Below are 13,037 nucleotides of genomic sequence, written 5' to 3'. Positions count from 1 at the left end.
AAAACTAGCACCCTGTGCTTTTACTGTAAAACAGATGCACTGCATGACGACCAAGCCCGGGTGTTCATGAGCTGCTAGGTAGTCGTCTACGAATAAATCGTTGGTAACATTACTCTGAGAATACAGATGGCCCCAGGACCTGCACTGTCTCCCTCTCTTTCTCACCTCTGACTTCACCCAGGTGCAACAGCGGTTGCCACGGAGAGAGAGCCGAATGAATGCACAGGAGGCCTTGATCATGCTGGTTCATCGGGTTTATTCCCATTTGAAAGTGTTCTGACTGGGGGAGAGACATGCTTCAGGTACAGCCCTCCAGCATAAGGGTAAAGCACCAGATGGCTTATACAACTTCGTCCAAAGGTATGGGGGGGAAAGACACATGAGCAGTACACACTCTTAGTTCGGAGAAAGGCAAAAAGATCCTTATTCTGCCTGGGCAGGTTGACGGCACAGTGTATGGTGAATGAGTTAATAGCAAGGCCCAAGTAAGAGCATTAGAATAAATGATTGTTGGACATGGCAGCGTACTAAACATGCTTGATAAATGCTAAAAGCAATTAATTTACCATTAGGATCTCCAGCTGTTGTGCTAAACATCTTAGTTGCAATGAACTTCAATGCACTACTGCAAGCCAGGGTTTACTTTGCCATACAAGTAGACTCTTATGTAAACCATGTGTAGGGCAGGAAATGAACACGTTCCAGTGTGCATCTGTAACTTTGGCATGGCTGGTAACGACGCAGGGTGTTACAGAAAAAGGGTTCATTTTAGTCGCCGAGACATCCAAAGTGCTATGTCATATATATACCCAGCCATTTAAGACAGTTCTGCAGATTACTAATTACATATTGTCAACAGAATTTTAAAAATATAAAGGCTGAAGTTGAAAGTTGCATATTGTTTACTATTTTGTTCATATACAAGTTTATCCTGATGGAAACCGTATTCACAGCAACTTCCAGTTTGGCTGATTCCTTTGACTTGCTTTGTACAGGTCGAGGTTATCTGATGCACATACACACCAGATGAAGTGCATTTGTCTCATTTGATGACCAAAACTGAAAAACACAACCATCACGCCCCTTCAACTCAAATCCCAATTTTTGATCTAGAACCTGTCTTCATTTGGTCCCTGAAAGAACAGGAACGATGCAATGTACCTGTAAGAACTAGGGACCATTTTGCCAGAAAAATCTGAATCTCAGTTAAAACGTTTGATTACTAAAAGGAAATAAACAAAACAACAAAATGGACAAGGACCCAAAAGAAACGAAAGACACGGTTAGTTCCACAAGACACCATGGCCTTGAAGGCTCGTAAATAAATAATAAATTCTCCAGCTCAGCCTCTCTGACAGCCGGGTCACTCGAACAACAGGTCCTCGTCCGTCTCCTCCGTCAGCAGGTTGGCAGGTTCACTGATGGGCCCCAGCGTAGCCAAACGAGCCGCCATCTCCTTCTCCGTCCGCTCCTTGATCTGCTTCTTCTTCTCCTGGATCTTCTTCAGCCTGACAGCAAGGAGAGAGAAAGAAGGAGGAGATCTTTCTCAGTCCAGCCTCTAACAGAGAGGCGGCCACAAAGAGTGAGCGAGTGAGGCAAAGAGATTTTCATCACAGAAGTAGACAAGGTGAGAAGAGAGAAAGAAGGAGAAGAAAATCATCTGCTGAGCAGTGAGCAGAAAGACAACCACTCAGAGGAAGAAGGGAGGATAGAGGGATCTAGAGAGCAAAGGGAGAGGAGGAGGGGACGGGGGAGATTCACTCGCCTGTAGAACTCCTCTCGCTCCCTCTCGTCCAGCTCAGAGATGATGTAGCTGAGCGTTCGCTCGATCCGAGGGATGATTACTGTGGATGGACACAGACGGAAATGGAGGAGGCAGTCTAATACTGGAACATCTCTACAAACTAGCCAGGTTAATTTCACAAGCAAACCACTCCATGTGTTCAGTGTTTCTCCAAACTGGCTCAGATGAGATCACTGGTTGAGCGAGTTGTGAACACAGACCAACTGTCTCCATCCTTGAAATGCAAAAGGATGCACACCTATAATAGCTGTAATCCAATTATTATCCCCCCCATCCTGTGACACACACACCTCACATTTAGCATTTCAATTGATGTTCATGAAGAATTACCCTACATGACCTTCCTCTGAGGAAACAGTTTTAGTTTTCCAAGGCACTTCCTATTTTAACCGTTAACGATACCAGAAATAATGCATCCTGGATTTCAGCCTCAATTTCTGGTACTGATACAGTGAAATTCCAGAGCAGGCTTTCTTTTTAATGGAACAAGAAGGGGAATGCCAGACTAATGGATTTATACCATTATATATATATATATGGGCGGCAGTGTAGCATAGTGGTTAAGGAGCAGGACTCGTAACCGAAAGGTTGCCGGTTCGATCCCTGCTGGGACACTGCTGCTGTACCCTTGGGCAAGGTACTTAACCCTCAATTGCCTCAGTAAATATCCAGCTGTATAAATGGATAACATTGTAAAGAACTGTAACCTATGGAGTAATCACACTCTGCGCCCCAGTGTGGCACAGTGGTCCAGGACTCACCGTGTTCGATGGCGTTCACACGGCGGTTGGTGATCTTAATGGCCTCATCCAGAGTGACAAATGAGGTCTGAAACGCACAAGGATCAGGGCTCAGTAAGTAAGTGCCATGCTGTGACAGACCTGAAACACCTTCTTAAGCACAGCACAAAGATGCATGCATGCTCATGGCAACAGTCTGTCATGGTGTGCCAGGTCACCATTCTTATAAGCAGCATTACCATTCTGATTTGGTATTCCGATGGTAATTACTTACAATACAGATGGCTGCACACCACAGGACAGTCTATGTCAGGTGTTATGAATGCTTCTCATGCAGTGCTTATGAAATCTTTGTGTAGCTATGTAGGGTCCTTCCTAGCAGATCTAACCTAAAACAGTCATGGCTGGGTGAGTAGGGAGAACTGAAAATGTTGTAATCAGTTACAGCAAGTTACAATCTAAGTGACTGTTTCAATGTGCACATCAGAATTCACACATAAACAGGAGGGAACATATGCAATCCATCTGCATAAAGATGCACACATTCAACACCCTTATCCTTTTTCTCTCATAAAATGATTTCTATGCTAAATAAAAAATGATCACATTTCACTGCTGTTCATTTCCTGTCCAAAACCTTGCATGTGTAGGGTATTAACTGAAAAATATACATGTGAGTATTACCCGTGTTAAACAACAGAACTCTTGCACTTTTATATGAGCTGCACTAAATGTTGGTGTATTAAGCAGGCTACTGTCAACTCAACAGACCAGGTGGAGCCCCTTACCTGCAGGGAAGCCAACTCCACCAGCAGCTCCACTGCCTTGGCATAATTCCTCTTCAGCTTGGCCAGCTGCTCTCCTCCTCTGGCCAAACCAGTCAGCTCATAGCCTAAGTAGGAGGAAAGATTTGTCTTACATTAACATGCTGCACTTATTTAAAAGTAAGAATTTAATGACAGAAAGACTCCATTTCTAAATCCCTTTTTAAAAATGGAAAAATTGAGTTTTGTTGCACGTTTCATCTCAGCTATCGGGAGCTGACTAAGACCACTCTTTTTGGCTACAGTTCCACAAAGGGGATGGAGCAATTCCAAAAGACACCTACTGTCCCCTCCCTCTTGGTAATGCTCAAACACCGGCAGGGTAACACCTGGGGAAGGGAAGAAACACACAGGTAAAAATCCTTATGGCCGAACACTGTGGGCCTCAGTGTATGAAGCAGATCCGAAGACCCAGAGCACTGCCTGGGAGTGTCACCTGCCACGTTGTCCCTCTTTGCCCTGACCTTCACCTGCGCTTTGGTCACGTTCTGGATCACCGTGGTGCTGGGACGACAGAGAGCACATAAGATCAGCTGTTAGGTTTCTGCTCCCCTACCGAGCAGTACAGCACTTTAAGCTTGCCTTGTTTGTACAGAAGCAGTTTAAGGCATTAGTATAATTGCATGTTGATGTCAGTTCTTGTTGAACTTCTGATTGTCGAGGAACGTAGTCTTTATTCAGTGTGGTCCCTGTTATTGGAGCACTAGGGGTCTTTTTTACTCATGTTCAGATTTTGAACAGATGTTTCTGTACATATTGCTCATGTTCTGTATGTATTATTGCATATACTTATGATCCTGATTTTAGGTAAAAGCATCTGTTAAATAAGTGCATATGAATGTTGTGCCATATCACATCTGTCCAAGAACCATGACCTGTTAAATGACTTCAGAGGTATGGCAACAGGTGTGCACAGAACATGGTAAGGCGCTTACAAGTCTTCTCACCTGAAATCTCCAGCAGCAAACTTTGCCTCTGCCAGAGAGAAGGCCGCCTCCCGCATCACCTCACCCATCAGGGTCTTGGTCTGAAGGAAAACACAGTTTGTGGTCCTGAGACTGGTAGCGTGTAGGTGATGCTGAGGTTCGACATGCAAAGCAACGGACCATAGACGGTACACAAATGCTATGTGAACCATTTGACCACAAACATCAACATCCGTCGTCATCGTTGATTATCAACGGTATTCGGGTGAGCGGACGAGCAACCTAAGTTAAATATATGTGCTCTGTACCTCGATGATCTTCCTCAGAATCTGGCGAAAGCGCATAGACAGGGCGTCCGCTTTCTTCTTCAGTAAGTTTCGACCCGTTTGTGCCCCTTTCAAACGCGCCTTCATGATGGTCTGAGCCCTTAGGGATATAATAACAGATTAGTATGACAAACTTCTTCTTCCCTTGATCTTCAGACAAGGGCAGCTTTCACGCCCCGTTTCAAACAGAACAGTTACTTTACATGCATTATCTTCACTTATTGTGGAATGCTCTACTGGTTGAGTAATGTTACTGCATGCACATGTCTTCCTACTGGTCATTTCAGCTCCTTTGGAAATTGCGATTGTTCCTCACATGACTATGACCACTCTCCTTCCCGTTTCTTGGGACCACTACATGCCCGCGTTAGCAACTAGTTAGCTAACTGTATGGATTTACCTTATTGGACATTCGCTTCAAAATATTCAACCAGTTAATTGACTAATCACTTAGAAAACTAATTTTCACACTGTTAAAATTTGATTATTCATAGACAAATAGGTGCTACCTAACCACCTATTTGTCTTCAAAGAACGTAGATAACTGGTTAGATGTGTCAAACAAAAGCTGCCAGGGTAACTAATGTGAGTAGTCAGCTAAATAAGTAGTTAGTCCGGTTTCTGCATTTTGGTGAATACAGACGAAGTTCGACAACAACAAAAAAACACTGAAGTTTTAGTTGCCCAGTTACTTACATCCGAGAGGGGAACACTTCGATCCTGTCTTTTCCTGACATCCTGCAGTTTCAGTGCAAACTACGGGGTCCTCTCCTGTTTAAACTTACACCATACGGCCCTTTCACCGACGAAGTTTTACCGTCGATGTCGGTGAGAGATATTCTACCTTCTGTCTGTCAAAGATAGTTGGCTAACATGTAGATGTCATTTAGCAGATTCCAGGGAGCTCCGATCCGGTCAGCTGAGGTGTCATGTGACCATGAAGCTGGGGTTAAAGGTCAAAATGGCCGCTTGCTAAATTCGGGTGATGGTTCTTTTCTCTACATCAGTGTCTGTCATAAATACAAGTAAATTAAAAATATATATCTTTTATAAGTACATTTTATATTTATATTTTTATGGAGAATGTAAACCATTTGACACGTTTGGTTTGTAGTTAACTAACTTCGCTAACGTTAGCTAACGGTGATTTGCTGCCGAATACCTACCCTACGTGTGTAACGTGTTTATTCTCCACTAGATGTCGCTATCAATTTATTGCCTTTTAATCTTCACTCATAGAGATATTACATTGAGATATTTCACTGTGTCAACCATATTACCTGCCTTGAGAGTTCATTTATGACACTGCAGTAATTGGGGCTTGGTCGGTAGGTTTAACCATCCAGCTGAACCAACCAAACCACACGTTATATATTTTCACTGTGGCTTATTGTGCAGAACAAAATTTACACAACAACATGCTACTTCATAAAGTTTTTTTGTAAATGTTTTGAAACTTTCACAGAAATGGGTGGATCTTCCCTCATAATTTTGCTCCTGATTTGTAACGCAAGTTAATAATTATTTTCCATCCTCCTACTGAATGAACGTGTGTGTTATTAATGTTCTGACGAGAGTGGTCTCTCTGTCACAATGCCAGAGAATGTGTCCAAAATCACTCCAGGCAGAAGTTGCATGTAAGTGCTGATCAAGGACCAAATGTTCTAATCACAGTTCAGCCCCAAACCATTATAAAATAGCCAGAAAAACTGGCCCTAGATCAGGACTTATGGGCAACCTTTGCTTGGAGGTTGTCCCTCAAACCGCTCTGGGACTTGTTCCTGTGTTGCTACCCTGTTTTTTGACAGTTGGATCGTGCAAATGGCTCTAGACATAGCAAATAACAGATTTACTCTCCACACTTGACTATAAACTAAGTAATTAAACAATTTGCTGGTTTTACTTCACAGGATATCAGTATCAGTTTGCTACCATCATTTGCAAGATAGAATGTGCCCCCACATATGAATGAAATTCTAGCCAATATTGTATGCTAACTTGCACTGCATGTTTAGTAACTAAGGGATCAAAGCTATAAAGACTACGTGGGGGATATCTCATCTTTGGATAATGCAGGCCAAATGTAATTTGCCATTAAAATAACATAAAATTTAAAAAATAATTATGCTAAGCAGTATTGGTGAGCCCCTAAATCTCAGTGCTCATTAAAAATATATGCATATACATAGTTATAAGTTATTTAAATTACAGACTATTATAGTCATCCTTCTTAATATTCCTCCAGGAGTATTTTAATACCCTACAAAATGGACGGCATCCACTTGGTGGATGGAGAGTGATTCGAGAAAAGAGAAGTATCTGGCTTTTTAACAATCTTCGTTTTCAGCGGTTCTGCAACTTCCTGTTCCGGGTCAGGCTTACCTACGCGGTCGCGCATGCTGATGAAACTGATTGCTGAGAGACCCAGGCCTCTGTCGTGTGGGAGCGAAAGTAGCGCTTACATTTCCCCACCTGAAACTGGACAAATCCGAAAGAAGCCGTCAGATTCTGCGTTTGGAAGTTTGGATCTGTACCTAGCTGTTAACACCTAGAGAGAAGGCGAGTTCTCTATTTGTTGTAGATGTCTTCGTGTTTGGGTTGAAAAGAAATGAATGGTAGTCTTTCGCTGGCTAGCTCATCCCTAATTCTGAACATGGGGCAGCTGGATAGCTAGCAGATAGCTAGTCAGGTGCTGCACGAAGTATGTGATGTGACCGGTTAGTAAGCAAAAATAGTCTCATGGCCAGGCGTGAGTTTGATGTGTCATCATAGCTAGTTAGTTAACGGGTCAGATAAGTTGTCGGGTTTCTAGTTTACAACACGCGATGCAGGTGTAGTTAGGTCGTGTGCTAGCTAGCGACCATTAGCGACTGCCAGCAAGCTGAAGCCGATTGAATTGGACGGCTTGAAAACCATAACTGTATTTTCGCTAGCTAACGTTCTCGTTAAACGGTATTTATCGTCGTAACTTAAAGCACTGCCCAAGTGGTAAGTTATATCAATGACGCGTGTGTTAAAAACAAACTGGAGTATTGTATGCCAGCTGGCCGGGCCACCGAACCATGCTGTTTAACGGCAATTTTCTGGCTAGCCCCTTGCGTAAATTAAATATAGTTTATTGGCGATCAGGTCAGACATAACACAAAAGTACTGCAGTGACTCTCGCAGTTAGCGAGTTATAAATGTACCCATAACTGTACATGTTTCGTTGTGTCGGTGACATTTTGGTTATCTGAATATTGGTTTCATGTCTGTCCCCTCATTTATGTGTGGTGTCTGTCACTCCCGTATCCATGAACGCCGCGGTTTCTGCTTGTTTGTGTGATCGTGTCTGCCGCTGTTACTTGCAGGATGCCGGGGCTAAGTTGTAGGTTCTACCAGCACAAATTCCCGGAGGTGGAGGACGTCGTAATGGTGAATGTGCGGTCCATCGCCGAAATGGGTGCCTACGTCAGCCTGCTGGAATACAATAACATCGAAGGCATGATTCTGCTGAGCGAACTGTCACGCAGACGCATCCGCTCCATCAACAAACTCATCCGCATCGGTCGCAATGAATGCGTCGTCGTCATTCGAGTGGACAAAGAGAAGGGTGAGCTATATGTCGAGTGACACGGTGTCGATGCTCTGTTCAAGGGGGATCATTTGCTTTCACGTGCTTAATAATTTGTTTCACAGGGCATCAAATGGTGACTTCATATGTGTGTCTCTCTCTGCAGGTTACATCGATTTATCAAAGAGGAGAGTTTCACCTGAGGAGGCTATTAAGTGTGAAGACAAGTTTACCAAATCCAAAACCGTAAGCAGAGCCTCATATCTCAGCCCTGCATGTGCGTGATAGAGAACTGCGTTTGGAGGATATGAAAACCATATAGTCTTCCCTGGAGCTGATGTGTTTAATTAAGCTAATTGTGATGGAAAGAGCTGACACACTGACATTTTCTGTAACATGGAAATGTGAAAACAGAATCGCTTGCATTTGAGTTGAGCAAGCTGCTCTGCTATTAGAAATACTGCAATAGAAGGGGAGGCCCTTTTGCTCTCTGGCCAGCTGTGACTGTGTGTGTGTGTGTGTGTGTGTGTGTGTGTGTGTGTGTGTGTGTTGCAGGTATACAGTATCCTGCGACATGTGGCTGAGGTGTTGGAATACAGCAAGGATGAACAGCTGGAGAGCCTGTTCCAGCGCACTGCATGGGTTTTTGATGAGAAGTACAAGCGACCTGGATACGGCGCCTATGATGTCTTCAAACAGGCCGTGTCGTAAGTGTCACCTCTGGCCGAGGGTGCAGTCCCCACACACGTTAATCTTTAGATATGAAGGACTGGTCCAGTTTCGGTTTCAGAAAATTTCAAATATCTATCTGCATGTGGTATAATGCTTCCAGAAGTGTTTAGTGAATAAAAGAGGACAATATTTAACCACAGAAGTGTTTGTTCAGTCTCCTACACAGATAAGTTTGCATGTAAAGCAAGTAGAATGAGTGATGTCACAATTGAAATAAGCCATAGTTACATTGCAACAAACATGAGTCTCTTTATTGGGCAGCTGTTTATACCATCCCATAATGCAGTGCTCCTCACACCTCTGCCTTCTGTTGTCATTTCACAGGGACCCGTCCATTCTGGATGGGCTGGATCTAACGGAGGAGGAGAGGAGTGTCCTCATCGACAACATCAACAGACGGCTCACCCCGCAGGCTGTCAAAATCCGAGCAGGTACGGGTGGGCAGATGGGACACACTGCACCGCTGTCCTCACCCAGTCCTACAGGATGAATCCTGTAGGCTCTTGTCAGTTGCCATGTTCGGACTCACCAGGTTTCTCTTTAGATTGGACATAATGTATCTAGGATAAGGTCAGGGTCTAAAACTGTCAGCTAATGAGATGGTGATCTGACATTTGACAGCACATGACATTACTGCAAATGGTGGAAATTGTTTTACCTTTTCAGCGTGGTACCTGTAAATTTTGAAGTGCTCGCGAAAGTGTTTTCAATTTTTAATTTGAATTTTAGTGTTTAGTCAGTCTAGGTACAAGTTTGCATAGTACAGGATGTTTAGTCCAACAGCTAATAGGGCTGATCTGTAGAACAAAGACTGGTTTTCCAAAATAATCCCTTTCACACCCATCCTTCTCTGGACTGGAAAAGTATTTCCCATCTTCCCCTTCAGACATTGAAGTGGCCTGCTATGGCTACGAGGGCATCGATGCCGTGAAGGAGGCCTTGAGAGCAGGACTCGGCTGCTCCACTGAGGCTATGCCTATCAAGGTTAGTACACGGCGATCCTGCAGCCTCAGCTCTGATACAGTGGTGCATGTTGCCCTTCGGTGAAGGCCCACCCGCTCACTCGTGCGTCCTCACAGATCAACCTGATCGCTCCGCCACGCTACGTGATGACCACCACCACCCTCGAGCGCACTGAAGGCCTGTCCGTCCTCAACCAGGCCATGGCCGCCATCAAGGAGAAAATCGAGGAGAAGAGGGGCGTCTTCAACATCCAGATGGAGGTGGGTGCTGAAAGTGGTGACTGAAGGAGGGCCAGATGGTTATGGATGGGTTTGGGTGAGGGGCGTGTCAGCCCATTCATCTAGAGTTGTGACTGGGCAGCAGTGTAGCATAATTTGCTAGGACGCTGCTGTACCCTTGGGTAAGGTACTTTACCCCATGTGTTAAAGATCAGAGATTTTAGATCAGGCAATAAATTATTACTAGCGTATACGGGCTCTGATATTACCAGACCGGAACGCAATTTTATTAAAAACAATCACTGACGTGGTGTTTTTTCGGATGAGTTTTAACCAATGGTAGTCTGTTTTAACCTGGCGATGTACTGGCACAAGAGTATTGTTCTTATCCAATCGACAACTAGTTGCAACTTTCTGTGAGGTGGTGCCAGGAAGTATTTGTGGGGACAGTATCAGTTGATTACTGCACAATAGGCTAGCATGCATTCAAATAGATGGAAGTGAAAATTGTGAAGGTTGGCACAGACACAAGCACAGTAGAATGGGGGGTGAAAAATAAATGGCGATAGGCTTGGTTAGATGAAAACAGTAATGATGGACTAACGTTCGGTGTATGTTGTCACAAATTAAACGAGCCCAGGATCTGCTTTGCACCGTGTGTTCGAAAAAAATACAGTATGGGACAAGCGGCAAAAGGTATTGTCTCGCCATGATACAGATCCCTCACACAAAGCAGCTGTTCGGGCTCTTCGTTGCACATCAGTGTTGCCGGGAGCTTGGCCACTGTAGCTGCTGCCGCTTTATCCATCCAAGACCGCGTGTGCAATCATAAAGTCCGCATTTATAGCGGAACATGACCTGTCTTTCAAGATAGTGCCAGCACTAGATGACCTGTGCAAAACATCACAGGACAGAACTGTACTCTCCAAACTTGTCAAGCGTGTCAAATAGCGTACACAGGCCAGCTACCTATCCACTCACGACATTGCCTGTCACATCAGCGCACAAGCTGTCAAAACGGATATGTTCACAGAATTTTGACAAGTCTACAAACCGCAACTTGTAACAGCATCTTGCTAGTTGACCAACTTTTACTGAAGATGCACTCTTCATTTTTAATAGCATTTAAGAAAACAGGAAGCACTTTTAATTTGAGCACAGTAATACAAAATTGTATTAATGTTTTTTGTTGTTGTTTTGTTTTACAATTTTGAATTAAAGCTGTTGTGGTAACGCTAAATGTATGTGCATCCCATTTTGCCCACCCCCCAACAAAAAACATTTCAGGCTCAGAAAAATTTGTTGCTTTAAGCCCTTTAACCCACAACTGCCTCAGTAAATATCCAGCTGTATAAAGGAGTAAGAAAAAAACCTGTAGTTGGTGTAAGTCGCACTGGATAAGATTGTCTGCTAAATCCCAATAATGTAACGTAATGTAATGATTGGTCGGTCTCACTCTCCGCTGTATTTGATTGGTGGGTGTTGTGCTCACTCCAGCCGAAGGTGGTGACTGACACAGATGAGACAGAGCTGGCGCGGCAGCTGGAGAGGCTCGAGAGGGAGAATGCTGAGGTGGACGGCGACGACGACGCCGAGGAGATGGAGGCCAAGACCGAGGACTAACGATGGGCGGAACAAACGGACGGACGGACGGAGAGACGGACAGACCTGGCCACACCCAAGCATTCGGACAGATACAAAAAAAAAAATTCTAGGTGTCACATTACATACAACTGCACCTCTAAGACTGAACTAAAAAAAAGAAAAATCTTCCGTTCTAGCACAAGAGTGAGAGAGGGTGGGAGGGAGGTAGGGAGGGAGGGGGGAAGCTTTCTGAATAGGGGGGGACAGAGATGGCCACATCAACACAGTCCGCAGGAACCAGTAGGCAGAAATGAGCGACAGCAGTTTGCAACAGGGAAAACGCAGAGTGTTCAGCCTGCCCTCTGAATATGCTCCAAAGAAAGATGCATAATAAGAACAAGGACTTCAGCTGAATGGATTTGGAAGAAGCCTAGGTTTTAATCCAAATAAACTGTGTGAGGATAAGTGGTGATTACATAGTATTTTGAGGATGTTGCAAATATATCAAAGCAGTTGCATAAAAAAAAATACTTTTTAACAAGCTAGTATTTTAATGTCTCATGAGCAGTGGCCTTTTCTTTCTCCCAGCCCCAGATGAGAACCAGTGTCTTTCTCAGAGACCTGCATCCGACGCTCTGCTGGTCGAGGGACATGGGGGGGAGGGACGAGCTTAAGCGTTTGTACACCTGAAACCTTGTTTGGGTCTTTCCCCACAGCATCCTTTCTGTTCAGTTTTGTGGCATCAGGGCGGAGTTCTGACTGAGCTCACCGGTAACCAATAAAGCGCTGGAGGTTTTGAATATTCAAAGTGAACTTGATTGGTGTTTGGTGTTGAGTTGATTGAAACTACTGCAAAGTCGCATCTCTTTACAGATAAACATCCTCACTCTCCAAAGCAATGTATACTTGTATGACAGTATTTCTGCATTTTATAGATGTGTTGGAGTAATCCAGGTCTTTTCAGTCAAAAACTAAAATCTACACCTATGGAAATGCCAAAGAAAATGCATTTATTTAATAAAATCTAACAGGTGTTGTTTGGTAGAAGTCAAGATGTCATAGTGTATTGGTAACTTGTTTACTGCCCAAAGAGAAGCCAATGGTTATATAGGACTCATTAGATAAGTGTATTATCTGTATTACTCTTCCATCAGGGTTGAGTGGGATTCTAAAATAAGAGCTGAAGGACAGGTATGGAGGTATGGTATCTGCAGGTATGGAGACTGCTGAGTCCTGTGAAGACATGCTGGTGGCTTAGGACGTGCTTTTCCACTTGACAAATAACTTTTGATACAGTGTTGGTTTGAGTCTCTGAACTCATCCTACAGAAATACTTGAATTTTGGGCAAAGGCATCATATGCCTTGG

General features: G+C 44.0%; 2 protein-coding genes across 2 annotated transcripts; one reads left to right on the top strand and one right to left on the bottom strand.

Annotated features, from left to right (window-relative positions):
• Positions 1-217: 217 nt before the first annotated feature.
• On the bottom strand, positions 218-5,408 carry LOC118786943 (V-type proton ATPase subunit D-like). The gene is made up of 9 exons (XM_036542300.1): positions 5,317-5,408; positions 4,603-4,720; positions 4,316-4,395; positions 3,805-3,872; positions 3,653-3,697; positions 3,333-3,436; positions 2,566-2,632; positions 1,766-1,844; positions 218-1,508 (listed from the first exon to the last, which is right to left on the bottom strand). The coding sequence occupies exons 1-9, from the start codon at positions 5,355-5,357 to the stop codon at positions 1,364-1,366; spliced, it is 747 nt and encodes a 248-aa protein (XP_036398193.1). The 5' UTR covers positions 5,358-5,408; the 3' UTR covers positions 218-1,363.
• Positions 5,409-7,170: 1,762 nt separating this feature from the next.
• On the top strand, positions 7,171-12,474 carry eif2s1a (eukaryotic translation initiation factor 2, subunit 1 alpha a). The gene is made up of 8 exons (XM_036542244.1): positions 7,171-7,180; positions 7,972-8,212; positions 8,340-8,419; positions 8,729-8,880; positions 9,230-9,336; positions 9,792-9,889; positions 9,985-10,128; positions 11,584-12,474. The coding sequence occupies exons 2-8, from the start codon at positions 7,972-7,974 to the stop codon at positions 11,707-11,709; spliced, it is 948 nt and encodes a 315-aa protein (XP_036398137.1). The 5' UTR covers positions 7,171-7,180; the 3' UTR covers positions 11,710-12,474.
• The last annotated feature ends 563 nt before the right edge of the window (positions 12,475-13,037 follow it).

This window comes from Megalops cyprinoides, chromosome 12 (assembly GCF_013368585.1).
Source record: "Megalops cyprinoides isolate fMegCyp1 chromosome 12, fMegCyp1.pri, whole genome shotgun sequence".
Taxonomy (NCBI): Eukaryota; Metazoa; Chordata; class Actinopteri; order Elopiformes; family Megalopidae; genus Megalops; species Megalops cyprinoides.
The sequence above is the reverse complement of the archived record's forward strand: the minus strand, read 5'-3'. Positions and strand labels throughout refer to the sequence as shown.

What these genes read in the sequence shown, in the direction of transcription:
- LOC118786943 (XM_036542300.1), bottom strand. Translation starts at nt 5,357, where the DNA reads ATGTCAGGAAAAGACAGGATCGAAGTGTTCCCCTCTCGGAT. An exon ending in GAAGTGTTCCCCTCTCGGAT is followed by an intron (nt 4,721 to 5,316) that starts GTAAGTAACTGG and finishes TATATCCCTAAG; the next exon opens with GGCTCAGACCATCATGAAGG. An exon ending in TTACCAAGAGGGAGGGGACA is followed by an intron (nt 3,437 to 3,652) that starts GTAGGTGTCTTT and finishes CCTCCTACTTAG; the next exon opens with GCTATGAGCTGACTGGTTTG.
- eif2s1a (XM_036542244.1), top strand. Translation starts at nt 7,972, where the DNA reads ATGCCGGGGCTAAGTTGTAGGTTCTACCAGCACAAATTCCCGGAGGTG. An exon ending in AGTTTACCAAATCCAAAACC is followed by an intron (nt 8,420 to 8,728) that starts GTAAGCAGAGCC and finishes TGTGTGTTGCAG; the next exon opens with GTATACAGTATCCTGCGACA. An exon ending in GGCTGTCAAAATCCGAGCAG is followed by an intron (nt 9,337 to 9,791) that starts GTACGGGTGGGC and finishes CTTCCCCTTCAG; the next exon opens with ACATTGAAGTGGCCTGCTAT.